The sequence below is a fragment of the Elaeis guineensis genome, chromosome 6 (assembly GCF_000442705.2).
Source record: "Elaeis guineensis isolate ETL-2024a chromosome 6, EG11, whole genome shotgun sequence".
NCBI classification, from domain to species: domain Eukaryota; kingdom Viridiplantae; phylum Streptophyta; class Magnoliopsida; order Arecales; family Arecaceae; genus Elaeis; species Elaeis guineensis.
Window position 1 is genome coordinate 119,895,558 of NC_025998.2, and position 15,687 is coordinate 119,911,244.

General features: G+C 37.0%; 1 protein-coding gene and 1 pseudogene across 1 annotated transcript; both read left to right on the forward strand.

Annotated features, from left to right (window-relative positions):
- The first annotated feature begins 4,491 nt into the window (after window positions 1–4,491).
- Window positions 4,492–13,549, forward strand: LOC140858587 (uncharacterized protein At4g15545-like; annotated as a pseudogene).
- On the forward strand, window positions 13,489–15,483 carry LOC140851010 (photosystem I reaction center subunit III, chloroplastic-like). Its single transcript, XM_073259660.1, has 2 exons — window positions 13,489–14,286; window positions 15,308–15,483. The coding sequence occupies exon 1, from the start codon at window positions 13,560–13,562 to the stop codon at window positions 14,262–14,264; it is 705 nt and encodes a 234-aa protein (XP_073115761.1). The 5' UTR covers window positions 13,489–13,559; the 3' UTR covers window positions 14,265–14,286; window positions 15,308–15,483.
- The last annotated feature ends 204 nt before the right edge of the window (window positions 15,484–15,687 follow it).

The following is a 15,687-nucleotide window of genomic DNA, read 5'->3' on the forward strand; positions in this document are numbered from 1 at the left end:
AAGTTGTTGATCTCCACACATCTCTCCGACTCCATTTCTTATCGAAAATTGAACTAGTAGATAATAAGTCGAGACTACTGCTCTCAGAGCATTAAGTCCAGGTCATCCGCATATGGCATTATAAGTCAAGAAAATTCGGACAACCGTGAATGTCACGAGAACAGTACTCTGTGTGGTTCAGTTCCTGCGATTAATGAGAGAGTAATTTTTTCTCCACAATACTTGTATCTTCAGTGAAGCCGACTAATAGCGTCGAGACTCTCTTGAGCCGATCAGTTGGTAGTTGCATTTGAGAGACAGTCAAGTAAAATAAACATCCGTCGAGCTTTCATTATCTACTAAAATTCTTTTTACATCATAATTTACTATCATTGTTGAGACAACGGCAGCATCATCATGGAGAGTTTGTATTCTCTGAACATCATCTTCTGAAAAGGTAATTATATTGTCGAGTCATCATTTCTTCGTCGACTCTTCTTCGAAAGTTGCCCTCCAGTTCTTCTATTGCCCGGAGATCATGTTGATTACTCCCGTCGTTGGTCGATTGTTGAGTGTCTCATCAGTTTGTGGCTGAAGTTGTTGGTCGATGGGAGGTTGAGTCGGACGATCTCGTCGGAACTTTTTGAGATAACCTCGTCGAATCAGGCCTCTATTTCATCCCTGAGTTGGATACACTGTTCGATATCGTGACCGTGATCATGATGAAATCGACAGTACTTCTCCTGTCTCGACTCCTCCACGATATTTCATTGGTGGGGGGGTGTCGTAAGTACTTTCTCCTTTAATTTCTATCAGGATCTGTGCATGGAGAGTAGAAAGAGGAGTATAGGAGTCATACCTGCCATAGTTATTCGACTTCAGACTCCGTCGTCGAGGTGAAGCTCGCTTATTGATAGTCGGCCTACTTGATTCCGTTGGAGCTTCATTTTTTTTTTATTTCTTCTTCTGACTTTTTTCTTCTGTCTGACGTTAGTCAGAGCAGCTTCATCCCGTGCGAATATACTTATACACACTCTCTAAAAGTTCAGCATAGGTCTGAGGGAGAGTCTTGGTCTAGAGAGTAGGTGAATCTCAATCCTCTCAGATCCCTCTTCATGATCGATATAGCCATATTTTCATTGAGGTCCTTGACCTCAAGTGTAGCTACATTAAAACGAGCCATAAAGTTCCTCAGCGTCTCTATCTCACCTTGCTTGATGGAGAAGAGACTGTCTGATGTTCGTGGTAGCCTTCAGCTAGTGCTGAAGTGGGTCATGAAAGAATGCTCGAGCTGCTCAAAGGAGTTAATACTTCTCGATTGGAGCTCAGAATACCAGGCTCGAGCAGCTTTCTGAATAGTTGCCGAGAAGCTGATGCATAAGAGGACGTCCGTTGTCCCCTGATCATCATAAGAGCCTTATAGTTCTTCAGATGGTCTATCGGATTGGTGGAGCCGTCGTATGGCTCCATCTGTGGTATTTTGAATCGAGAAAAAATCGGTTCATCCAGGATGCACTGAGAGAGAGACTGGACAGTGTGGAAGTCATAATTGCTGGAGGACTTTCGATCTTCCACCTGAAGTCGGACGAGTCGATGGTCCGATCTCCCTTGAACTTACGTTCATAGTCGTCAAGCCGTCGTTGTTGGAAAACTACAAGGATAGAACCCCCTGAAGAGCTTGAAGAGGAAGAAGCAAAAAGAGTTCGCGATCCACTTTTCCTTCCTGATCTGTGTGCACGAAAAGGAGAGGGAGAATGCCATGAATGATGGATGGTACGGTAGAAGTGCCGAAATGTGACTGTCCATCTCGATGAGGATGTCGAGACGGTCGTCGCTCTAGAGATGAAGAGGGTGAGCGTCGTGGTGAATGGCGACTGTGCCTAGGTGGCACTGACTGAGCCACCGGCTGCTCCACCGAAGGCTGCTGTTGCTACTGGATTTGCTACTGCTGGAGACTTTGGACTGCCTCCGTCAAACCCTTCATTTGCTGCATGAGTGCAGCAATCTGTGTGTTTGTGGTGACCATAGGACACGAAGAACTAGGCTCTACCACTGGAGATGGGGGAAGAACATCTTTCTGATGGAAATACTACCTCGCCAATCTAGTCAAGTGTTAAGCTCTGATTTTCGATATGGTTGATTGTAGTTTCCCCCTATCTGACGTACTAATCTATTGCGGCCAATCCTCTGTCGCCTATCGCCGGTGAAGAGCACCTGCAAAATAAAGTCCTCACAGACCAAAATTGTGTCCGGCAGGGACCCTCCGATGCTTAAGTCAGCGGGGAGTTGGTGAATAGCAGATAATGAGTAATTGAAATGGCAGGATATTAGCCTAGAATTGTCTTATCTGTGCTGTTCATTTACTTTCTTTTTATAAATGATTCTGATGTAACTATCCAATATGTGGTCCCGCTTTTTATGGTACTAAATTATCAGACCATAATCATAGAGTTAATAGGTTATTTATGCCCACTAATGACTGTGACACGTAATCGATAACCATTTGTAGTAGTTAGGTGTGTTGAGAAGATAGGCCGACTATATGTCGGTAATAGTGGTAAGTCGATAGTCCTGGAGATCCGAATGAGTATCGATCGGTAATTCTGATATGCGGATGGTTTTCGATCGAAGGTTAACCGAGTTGTCTGTTGTTGGTTGATAATAGCCGACTGTCGGTCGGTCAATCGATTGTGAGTTGGCATAATATGTTCATTCAGTCGATATAGAGTCGGAGTCGGGGGTCGGTTGAATTGTCCTAATAGAGAGCATTGGATTATCTTGGTCCTTAGTCTTTATAATTATTAGTTCATTCTTCTTTCTCATGGTTGCTTCCCTCCTTAATTTAATTTTATTTGAATCGAGCCTTATCCTAAATAGTGAGACCAATCATCCAAATGGGCCCTTGGAGATTTATGTGTGGCTATTTTCCTTTTTACCAATTTATAATATATAATACACTTGATGTAGGATATATTTTCAAAACAATTTTTTTTGCTAGATTAGTTTCATAAAATTATTTTATATTTTTAGAGTTCTAAAAAGAAACATGATTTAAATTGTTCTTACATTTGCATCATCGTTAGTAAAGTAAAAACCATATATTGATTACGTACCAAAAAAATATTATATATTAATTAAATCAATAGGTCAGGGCATGAGGGATGATGCTAAAAATATAAAAAAATAATTATGGATTATAGAATGGTGATTTTTGTTTGTTATACAAACATGACAACCATTACAAAATATTTCAAATAAATGTATCTAACATTCATAATTTATTTGATATAATATAATAATTATATATAATAAAAAATATATAACAAATATATATATTTTTAATCTATTATAAAAAGTTATTTGATATCATATATAATGATTATATGTTTATAATATGATTTTGACTCAAATTTAAGCCAATCGAGATATCTAAACTTTGGCATAACCTACACCCTAGCTTATGCATATCAATTTACTATATGGTTTCATGTAATGTCTATCAGAATATTGTAATGGCTCCATCACGGTCTAGACTAGTTTATACGGCATTTTTGAATTAATTTATTATACTGCTAAAGAACAATTCAAAAATAATAATTATATCTTTGAATCGTACAGCTTATATGCTAATAATGTACTATTGTGGACTATGTGCACAAATATTAATGCATAAATCTCAAAGTCTCATCAGTTTTGGGTGGGGTTGAAAAAAAGATGCTTAAATGATATAAGAAGTTTCCTACTCGTTCTCTTTTAGTCCATGAAAATAGTATAATTTAATTTTAATTTTTTAAGATTGAAATAATATTTTGAAAAGTGAGCAATATTTTCTTAACAAATTAACCTAGAACAAACTGTTTTACCTCTATTTGATAAAATAATTTTATTTAAAATTTAAAAATAATGATCAAGAGTAAATTAATCCATTCGCATTGTGCAATGGACTATTGTTCCGCAACAACAGCCTTAAGGCTTAATAATAAATAATAAAATAATTATTCTGACCATTCTTAAGATTTGGATTATTTATATAATCCTATTCAATGTTTCGAATATATACATAATATATATATATATGTATATATATATATATATACATATATATATATATATATATATATGTATATATATATATATATAATTTTTTAATTAAATATAAAAATAAAATTTATCAAAAAAATATAAAATATTTTAAGAATCAAATAAGTTAGATAGTGAAAATGCTGGTAAGATCATTAGTTTATTTAAAAAATATTAATAACAGATTATATGATATGTATATAATAAAAATTAAATGGTAGAATATATATATTTTTAAAATATAGGAAGAAATACGTACTTGCCTCAACATTTGACGGAGGTGGCTATAATTTACTCATAATAATATTACTCCAGCGTGAGGTGGCATGATGCGACGTCTTGGCGAATTTGAATTTTGAGGGCGGAACCGGACTTGCTCCGAACAGCGTATCCCGGGAAAGCCAAAATTCGAATTCGCTGTTCCATGGTCTCACCAGTACACCGAACCCACTATCCGAGGGAGGACAAGAGCGCCAACAGCTCCGAAACAGCAATCTTCGCACGAGAAAAATCGATATATCACTCCCCCCAGATCTTAAGCAACGGCCAAGCGGCGATATCATCAAGGCCGAGGGAGGGAGTCGAGAGCCAGGCAGCGGGGGAAGCGAAATCGATCCCCAAAAGATTCCAATCAAAACCCCCATTAAGCCTTCGTTGGGGTTCTGATATTTTTTGATCCGGAGCTAGGGTTAGGGTTTTACGGTGGAGATGACGCAGAGCGGCAGCGGGACGGACTTCCATCTGCCGGACGAGATCCTGGCGGTGATCCCGACGGATCCTTACGAGCAGCTGGACCTGGCGAGGAAGATCACCTCCATGGCGATCGCGTCCCGGGTGTCGAAGCTGGAATTGGAGAACGGGAATCTGCGGCAGAAGGTGGCGGAGAAGGATCGTGCGATCGCGGAGCTCCAGGACAAGCTCTCGCAGCTCGACCGGATGTTCCAAGAGGCCGATGCCAGGCTGAGAGTTTCCCTTGAGGATAATGTGAGACCTTGAAGCCTCTTTTGCTGCATGTGATAGTAATTTGTTGCTTGTTACTTTGTTAGTTAGGCATGAAGAATAAAAAGATTCTTTTTGATTTTTTTGATTAGATTAAGCTGTCAAAGGAGCGCGATTTGCTGGCTCAGACATCGAAGAAGTTAGCCCGGGATTTAGCAAAGGTGCGATCCGCTCTTCTTTCCTCCATTTTCTTTAATTTAACCTTTTCTATTTAGGTTAATTTAATAGTCAACACATGCAATTTAGTAGTTCTTGATGTTTGATTGGAGTGCTGCTAAAGGTTTTACCTTATATACATAATTTAGTTTTGAATATCTGATGCCCTGATCCATCGAAGGAATTGGCCTATTGCTGCTGGAATCAGGAGCATATGTAATAGCAAATCCTATCTTTTTATTGAAGAGACACTAATGTGAATTGTGTGGGGAGTCTGAATTTGATCACTAGATTTATATATTATAGTTGCACTAGATTTATCCATATTTTCATTCAGGATCCGTGATGATGGATACAATGGATACAGATTTTTGGTCGTGAGAGGGGAAGGAGGTGAGCATGAATCAGCTATACCTGCATGAATTGAAGAGGGAAAAATGAGCCTAATAAATGCTTGAGAAGCTTGTACCTGCCTGTTTTGGGCCATGAAAGGGGACAAAATGTTGTTTATGTGGCAGAAAGGCAAATCCTAAAGCCATTGTAATAATGTAGGGTAAATAATCTTAATTTGAGACTTTTCTTCCACCATTTTAGTCGATTTATTTTTGACTAGGACTTCAGCACTGGATTGTTCATGTTGAAGTCATATTCTTTTGCTTCAAACTAAAGATTTGGTTAAATTGATGCGATAGTCTAAGATGATCTTCGGTAAAGGATTGCATCTTTTCACTTAACTCCCATTCACCATGTCACTGTGCACCGTATCAGTGGCGAGGCACTAGCAAAGACAAGCTTAGTTCTCGTTTACTTCTGCAAAGATAAGTAAATAGCTTGCAATCTCTTCTTCATCTTTATTGGAAATAGCAGCCTTCGATTACTCCATAGTGACAACCTACATATTGAAGAATAAGTTCATCTGCTATCATCTTGTATGGTATGAAATGTGCCCATTTGGTGAATCTTTCAAGAACAATACTATGAAGAATCTTGACAGGTTTCAGAACAAAAACAATGCTTTAATTTTTCTAGGGTTCTTGTGATACTAGTAACAGAGGGTCTAGGAACAATTTTCTGAAGGGGAAATAACTAGAATTCTGAAATCATGTACAGATTTTGCCAAATGATTGGAAAGATTGTGGACAGTTAAAAATCGATTAAAAAAAAGTGAATGAAACTTATAAAATGCTTTATATATCTACTCATGTTAAACAAGCATGCAGATGTAAGAACAATTAACCACTTACAACGGCAACAAGAAGTGACAATGCCACTGATCCGTAATCTGTGAGTGTTTCTTCAATAGCTTTTTTGTTTACCATGATTAAGTCACTTGTGAATTGTTGAATGATTGTAATTTAGTGTGTATAGTTGATTACTTGAGAGGATTGCTTAAGAACCATATGGTCAATGAAAAATTCATGAATTATCCAAAATTTTTTCTGATAATTAAGAGAGATTGTACCATGACAATTTCTGTACTAAAATCCTATGTCCAAATCCATGACCAAGATCATTTCTTTGAGTGGCTTTGATTTTGTAGAACCCTCTACATTTTACTTCTAGTTGGATTCGATGCATATGGAGATTTTGAGCTAGCCACAACTAATATATTTTGTTGGTTTGCTGCAATCACCTTGATAATCATGAACAACTATTGTCTTAAAAGAATTTTTAAACAAGCGTATATTTTCATTGCCTCAACTTTTACAAATGTAGCTTGTGTCTTTATAATAAAGCATAAAATTTTGCAAACTAAAATGGATTTTCTTTTGTGGAAAATTTAAAAATGAGAGATATTGGAATTATCCAAGAATATGATGCTTTGTGCTTTAGTTAGGAACATGACTTGTTGGATGTCTCTTATATTCACCTTTTGTCTTTAATTTCTATTATTTATGACATTAAAAAATTGTACTTTTAGTTTATTTATGTTTTGAGATATACTTTATGTTTCCTTCAATAGAAAGTTCCTTTTGGTTGACCAAAGCCAGTTTTGATATTTTCTTGTTATCGTGGGCTTGACGTGAGTTCATTGGTGTGCATTTTTCGTTGGTATTGGCAAATTAGGTCATCGGCTGCAAGATTTCTCAAAAAAGAGAGGATTTCTTTGTCTATGTTAGACATTGATGCTTGTTTCGGATGCGAAGTCTTTTTACATAAGGTTACAGTTCTCAACACTTATGTAGAGTCTTGAAGGAGAAGAACCTAAGGAGGCGTTTGATATGGGATGATCAACCCAATATCAAGGGTGATGTGGTGGAGGTGATAAGATCACCGTGTTTAGTTGCACATAGTGATCTTACATGGTAGTGATCCCAATTATCCTCATTCCTCAAATCACCACAAACTCGGTGATGGGACATACGTCCTTGAGGTCAGGAATCCAAGATCACTCGGTAGTGTGATCTTGGGCTGAAATTTGAGGATAAAAATTCTCAGTCTAGTAGAAAAACTGATATATCAAAATACTGTTAATATAATATATCAATATTAATATCTGATATTATATATATTGATATTATGTATTATATTTATAATATATATAAATTATATAATATTATTAATTATATTATTGTCATATTATGATTGAATGATAATTTTACATTAGAGTAGATATATCTTATTTTACTTTATATTTATATAATGAATTATTTAATATATAATTTTATTTGCCTTATTTTTCTAATCAAAATAAATATTAGTATGAATAAATATATTATAAGTATAAATAAAATATTAATTTCATAATAACAATTAATATATTTTTATATGATTAATAATTGTATGACTAATAAATATATTCTTATAGGACTTATATATATTTTATTTATTTTTATGGAATGTATGGCGGGAAGTTTTGATATTATATGGCCATTGATTTTGGATTTCCATGGAATACCAAACAGATTATTTGCGGATATTTGGGGATCTTTAATCATTGGACCATGGTCTATTAAATGCGGTGATCTTTGATCATTAGGGATCAGGTCACCTTAGGATTTGGATCATTGTTAGATCACTGTGGTGATTCTATTTGGGTCATCAAATGCCACCTAATTGAACATGGCTAGTAAATTCTTAGATATTATTAAAAGGATTCAGGTTCACAGCTCGATGATATACACCATCTATAAAATTTTCATTAGGTTTAACACAGAACACTTGCACATGGTGACAAAAGACAAAAAAAACATCTTCAATAGAAGCTTCATTCATCAGGTTAGAAAGATGCAATTTTAAGATGTGTTCTTTTAATGCATATGTAATGAACATAAATAGTGCAGCTGCTTGCAGTAGTGCTTGGTAATCATAGTTGACCTTCCTCGTAGTTAACTTTGTTTCTTTTAGAAAAGTTTGTGTTATGTTGTTTACCATAATTGGGAACCAATGAATTTCTTTTGAGTGGCTCTTAGTAGTTTTTGCAGAGAATCCTTTCTGAGATAATAATTTGATCTTTGAATAGAAATATAGAATACAAGAACATTCTTTAGTTAGTTCAATTAACTTTTCAATTGTAAAGTCAAAGCTCCTCGACATAAGATCTTCAGGGTCTAAAAAAGAATAGATACAGAATAGCTTTTTGTATGAAAATGATTAGCTATGTATACTCAGGGTTAATGAAATGGTCTGTGGAGAGTATGTGGGGCAACTGTTAAAAATGAAGTTGGCTGCAAGTTGCACCAAAATCATCTGCATCACAACTGGCAGAGTATTGCTTACATGATGCAAGCAGTCATTCTTGAACAGAGATGTGCTGTCACTGATGCAATAGGTTCTTAATTGATTGACATGTCAGAGCATTGGACTAATGGCCTGTTATTGGTAACATGTCCAGTAAGTGTTCTTTCTTTTATCTTTGCTAGTCTTATTCAAAAATGTAGCCTAAGTTTCTGGCAAGCCTATTGTTATAGCGTAAAAATTATGTCACTATATGGGGTATGCTAAACAACTTGAGGCAAATTATATATTAATTTTGTTGCAACTTATTTTATGACAGCGTATGCTTCATTACATGCTAGCCATTTCTATCTGGAATTGTCATGTTCTATACCAATTTCTTCATTAGAAAATTTAAGACACTGTTTACTTTGGCAGTTGGAAACATTCAAGAGGCATTTGATGCAGTCCCTGAATGATGATAATTCATCTGTAAGTACATCCAATTATTTGCAATTACGACTCCTGATGCATCTTTAGAAGCTTTCTGTGATACAATTCTCCCCATTGTCATTGAAACTCTAATAGCGCAATGAATTATGATGATCTGATTTTCTTTTTCTTTTACTATTGATCTACTTTTGCTGTCCTTAGCAGCCACAAGAAACTGTTGACATAAGGACCTATGATCAGTCAATTGCCAAAGCATCTTCTTGGAAAGGTTTTTTTGTTTTGGCTTACGAACCCTTTGTTTACGTGTTTGTTTTGCCATATTGAAATCTTTCTTATTTCACACACAAAAAAAAAAAGAAGAAATCTTTTCTTATTGTTGTTTGCATGCATGGCTGCTTTCCTACTTATGCAAAAGATGAAGGGACCCGTAGCCGCTCTGCATCAAATTTAGTCAGTGTATCCGCAGAAATGGGAAATATGATTCAAGATGGTACATCTATAACCTTATATTTTATGATCATGGTCAGAATGACATGTTGATGAAATTGAGCTATCTTGTTACAGCAACGAAACCAGCTGGATCGAAATTCATCACTCCACATATCACCCACGTCTAACTCCAAATGCTACACCAAAAATAACGTCAACTAGTGGGTCCCCTAGAGCACATTCTACTGCAGGATCGCCAAAATTGACGTCTGGTGCCACTTCACCGACAAAATCTCGCTTTGAAGGGCACATTGCAATGTCACCATGGTATCCATCAAGCCAACAGTCCTCAGCAGCTAGCTCTCCTCCTCGCGGGCGCTCTATGCCAGGTTTATGATTACCAGCCAAATTCATAGTTTAGAATTTCTTTTGGTTGCCTAGGACCATAAATTATTGTGTTTTGGATGATCTTGGACAGAAATGGGTCAATGCTAGAATTACACACTCTAAAGTTGGAAGATAAGGGGAGAACAGTTTTGAAACATGAAAATCTGGAAAATTTAATAATTATTAGTAAATCATAAGATATTTTAAAATTAATGTAAGTATTATGGTATTCTTGTATACTCTAGATAGGTAGTTAATATTATTAAAAGGTAATAGCAATATTTCTAAATAAAATTCACAAATTAGTAGCTAAATGCATAATTTGGAACAATGGATGATGGCAATGTATGCCAAATATATATAGATAATACCATATGTTTTTTGTCTAGTTTGTCTTCAGATAAATTCAAGGGCTTTCATCCAAGTCAATGACCATCCTTTGAAGCTATTCTGAGTTTCACCAGAAACAGTCAACTCGTTTTACTGTCCCATTTTGCTATTATATGTATGGTGATTCATGCTTTATACTACCAAGCTTCTGATAAATTACTTAATGTGTGGTTCAAATTTTCAGGACGCACTCCCCGTATTGATGGAAAGGAGTTCTTCCGTCAAGCTAGGTCAGTACATGCTTTTGGACATGCTATAGTGGATTAACTAATGCCAGTTTGTTATAAGGCTGATCCAATTCTTGTGCATTTCAGGAGCCGACTCTCATATGAGCAGTTTGGTGCATTTTTAGCTAACATCAAGGAGCTCAATGCTCACAAACAGTCGCGGGAAGTAAGTAGTTGCATACTTTGCCACTTGCAGATTGACTCCTTATGTGACAAATATCCTTATCTGTCAAGTCAGTGGTAAGATAATTTGGCACATTCCTTCTACTGATTTGCAGGAAACTCTAAAAAAAGCAGAAGAGATATTTGGTACAGATAACAAGGATCTATATTTATCTTTTCAAAGCTTGCTTAATCGTAGCCTGCGTTAGAGTTTCTCTCAGGAGACATACTGTGGTGACATCAAACTGGTGCTCTCTCTCTCTCTCTCTCTCTCTCTCTCTCGCTGGTTGTGTCTCTCTCTGAGAGATGCGTGAGCACACAAAATCATATGCTAAATGTTATGTCCTTGAGACAAATTCCAATGGGAATGATTAAAAGTTATTTTATGCTTCCTGTATTTACTCCCCCTTTTTTTTTTGGTTTTTGAGGAATGTCTTTACTCATTTGTTGATCAACTTGTGAAGTCATTTTAGATCCTGCTGCCTTTTCACATAATTATTAAGTTTTATTTCAAATGGACAAGGCTTTGCTATTCCGTGCAAATTCTAATTGCCATTATTCAAAACTCATAGGCCATATATGAGAAGTTAACACTTATTAGCATTTGGTGTGTGTTGACAGCTACCAGAATTCGATTGTCCTCCACAAAGGTTGCCTATTGAGTTCATTTCCATTTACCCTACAGAGTTGTCAAGAAGTTCGAGGAAAAAGGTGCTGCTTGATGCAATTTTGGCTGTTAATACCAAAACCTTCGAAAGTTGTGGGCATGACATGGTTTACTAGAGCAAATTTCATCCAGTTTCTGTCTTGTTGAATGGTCTTGTTGTTGGATTTTTTCAAGGAAAATATTGTAGCCGTGAACTCCATTGCTAGCTTCTCAATGAAAATATATGGTGGCTTTCTAGCTACTCTGAAATTGTGAGAGTTGTCTATATGCTATTGGTAGATTCTTTGAGGATGACCAAGCATTCTGATGATTATTTAACTACTAAGAGATGGCACAGGCAGTCTTGAGGGTATGAAAAATTGGAAATGTCTCTAATCAGTCTGTTGGTATGGGCTTCAGTTCCTGGAGCAGGCTTGTCTATTTGTTTTTTATTCCCGAAACATTTACCGCTGGTTCTGCTGCTTGCCTGTCTGCTAAACAAATTTATTTTGACCTATGATCAAACATAAACAAGTCTTGCTCCATTACTTTGGAGCTGATATTTTTTTTCCTCTTCTGTGCTTATGATTCCCATCCTTCCGCTTCTTTTCTAAGGTTTTCTCAAATTCAGTGGTCTTACGTATGTTCCCTCTTGTTTTGTAATTTTTGTGAGTCTATTCCATTAACAGGGTTTTCTTTTAACAAAAATAAAAGCAATATCCTTCTAGCTCTAAAATATTTAGGTCTATTACCTTTAGTTTGCAGTCTTGTTCAAAAACCAACCTGTATAAAACTCCCTTGTCCTCTGTTGTTAAAAGATGATGATACAATAAAATTGCAGATAGTCCAGGGGAATAATCTCATGATGTTGAACATTTTTGGTTGCAAGCAAATCTAGCTAAAGAGTGGGCCATTTAGTGATATCCCTAATGATATGAAAAATTTCTGAGATGAGAAAAGCGCCTTCAATTCAAACAATGAATTTGACATGATGGCTCAAATATGCTAAAGAGTAAACAATTGTCAACATAACAGGGCATTTACGATCACTTATTTACATTGATTTGGTGATATGTTCTGGAACTTTATATGAAACAACCCACATTTTTCACTCTTGTTTTCAGTCATCTAGATTTTACATTGAGGTTTCATTGTCTCTGTGATGTATATATCTTTAGATTCTGCAGTTTCCTTTAGAAGTTCTGATTCAATGTATGAATGAATCCATCTGCCCCGTTGAACAGATCTGGTGTTTTCATTCCCCTTTTTGCCCTTCTACGATTCACCATATCATTTTTGTTCATTTTTTTTTTATTACATTAGCCTATTAAATATTATTTCCATATAAGTACATCATCTCTACAGCCATCAAGGTAGGGGCGATGCTTAACTTATTTAACCAGTTTAATTTGATTTAATCTATCATAGATTAGATTAATTTATCTTTTTAATAAAATAATCAGATTTATATTTATATTTTTGATCTGTTTAATAAAACAATCAGTTGGAATCAGCAGATTTTTTAACCAATCCTGCATCTCTCCATCAAGGCCATCTGTATGTAGTCTAACCACACTTGATTGCCATCCCTACATCAAGGCCACCATCTGAAGATGATGCAGCAGGACTGGACCAGCTAAACTGAATCTTTCATAAAATATTGTATACATAATATACAACAAAGTTTATTGGTTTAAGCAACTTATAATCAATCAAATAAAGATAACATGGTCTCTGTGGGCTCACCATTCACCACAGCCATGAGATTGAAGGAAAATCCCAGGTACACACCCACAACATACGCCCTCAGCCAATCACCACCCGCCACCTCACACCTTCCCTCGTTCCACCTTATCCCTCCCCTCCCCTGCCCACCCAAATCCTTTTTATCTCCATCTTATCTCCCCTCCTTTTCTTCCCGTCTTCTTTAACAAATCGAAAACAAGAACACACAGAGAGAGAGAGAGAGAGAGAGAGAGAGAGAGAGGAGCAAAATGGCCAGTCTCACCTCCATCCATTCCACCACCCTCTCCAACTCGTTCTCCTCCAAACCCCGACTCGCCCGTCTCCACCCCAAACCCCGGCTCTCCATCTCCTGCGCTTCCTCTCAAACTCAAGAAAACCAAGACGTTTCCTCGTCTCTCAAGACCTTCTCCGCCGCCGTGGCTCTGTCCTCGATCCTCCTCTCCTCCGCTGCCGCGCCGCCGCCGGCCGCCGCCGACATCGCCGGGCTGACCCCGTGCAAGGAGTCCAAGGCCTTCGCGAAGCGGGAGAAGCAATCGCTGAAGAAGCTGGAGGCGTCCCTCAAGAAGTACGCGCCGGACTCCGCCCCAGCCCTCGCCATTAAGGCCACCATGGAGAAGACCAAGCGCCGGTTTGAAAACTACGGCAAGTTCGGCCTCCTCTGCGGCTCCGACGGCCTCCCCCACCTCATCGTCAGCGGCGACCAGCGCCACTGGGGCGAGTTCATCACCCCGGGCCTCCTCTTCCTCTACATCGCTGGATGGATCGGGTGGGTCGGCCGGAGCTACTTGATTGCCATTAGGGACGAGAAGAAGCCCACGCAGAAGGAGATCATCATCGACGTTCCCCTTGCCAATCGCCTCATCTGGAGGGGCTTCATCTGGCCGGTGGCTGCCTACAGGGAGCTCATCAATGGAGATCTCGTCGTCGACGATGCCGATGTCACCGTCGTCTGAGGCAGCAGCCTTCGGAATGGAGGTCAGATACTGAGCTTCCAGTTTTGGTAGCCATTTTTGCCAATTATCTACTGGTTTTGCTTTTATTTTGAGGTTTCTTTGTCAAAGATCGGATTTTTATTATCTTTCCTCTCGTAAGTATCATCAAAGATGTTTCTTTTTAAAAAATAATTGTTTTCTGAGGTTTGGTTCTGCTTCTCTATAGGCTGAATTTCAAAAATGGCTTTTTTCTTTTTTCTTTTTTTTTTTTTTTTTTTTTTTTTGTCTTCCTTCTTCTGAATCCTTTTTTTTTTGTAACTTCTGTTCATTTTTTTTTTTTTTAAAAGTTCTTTTGGATGAAAAGTTCTAGAGATCAGTTTGTATTAGATAATGAATATTATTGTTTAGGCGTCAAAGATTAAATTTTTGTTGGCCTCATACTTGGTGGTGATGAATCTTTTCCTTCGATATCTGATATTAAATGGTGATTCTGCTTGCTGTTTCTTTTCTGTTTCTGCAGTTTTTTATACTTGAAAATTTCTAATAGTTTTGGATAATTTCTATTTGAGCACTGTATAACTATTGTTTTGTAATTTTTCAGGCATTTGATTATTTTTCCTCTCATTGTTCTTTCAGATTAAGAGATTTTAGGGTTTGTTTTATTTTTTTCACAAGCAATTCAATCTTTTTGGTTTTGGTTTTCTGATATACAATTCTGCATGGGTTGGGATGTCAATGATTTGCTTTGTTTATAAATTCTTCTCCCTTCTTTCACAGAACCTTCAGGACTATATAGAATTCAGCTCTATAACCTTCGGCGGATTTGATGGAGAAAGGCTTTTAATAATGATAGTGTTTTTATTTGTTTCATTTTTATTATTGCGAGTGCGAGCCTAAATCTTTGGTTCAGTTATCCTTTTCTCAATGATTTCAAAGAAAGGGTGCAAGCTGGTCCAAAATTGGCAGGGGAAACTCTTCCAAGATTCATCTTTATTATGTGTATTTTTATAATTTAAAAAGTTGCTGACCACGATAATTGTGTCTCTTCTGCTCTAATGTTGCAGTTGTGTATGGAAGGATGGGGAAGGCATTCTCTCTGGGTTTTATCACAGGAACAAGCCTTTGTGGAAAAAGTTTGTGTTGAAGTTTAAATTTGTATTTGTACTATGAGTCTGTAATTTCATACATCTTCTGTAACTTCATTTATCTCATGAAGCCAACTGATCACTATTTTACTCTAGTAGTCATTCTCTAGCAAACCTCAGGATTTGTCTGTTTATAATTTAGCAGTATATGATTAGAAAGTTGCATGGGCTATTCCTTTAAAGTAACTTAGCTTGTTGCCAAGTATTATCATGCTTGGACTCACCCTCCCTTGGAGGGCATTATGTTTGGTTTTGCATGAGAAGCAATTGTAATGGAGAAAATTGGACTAGAATATTAT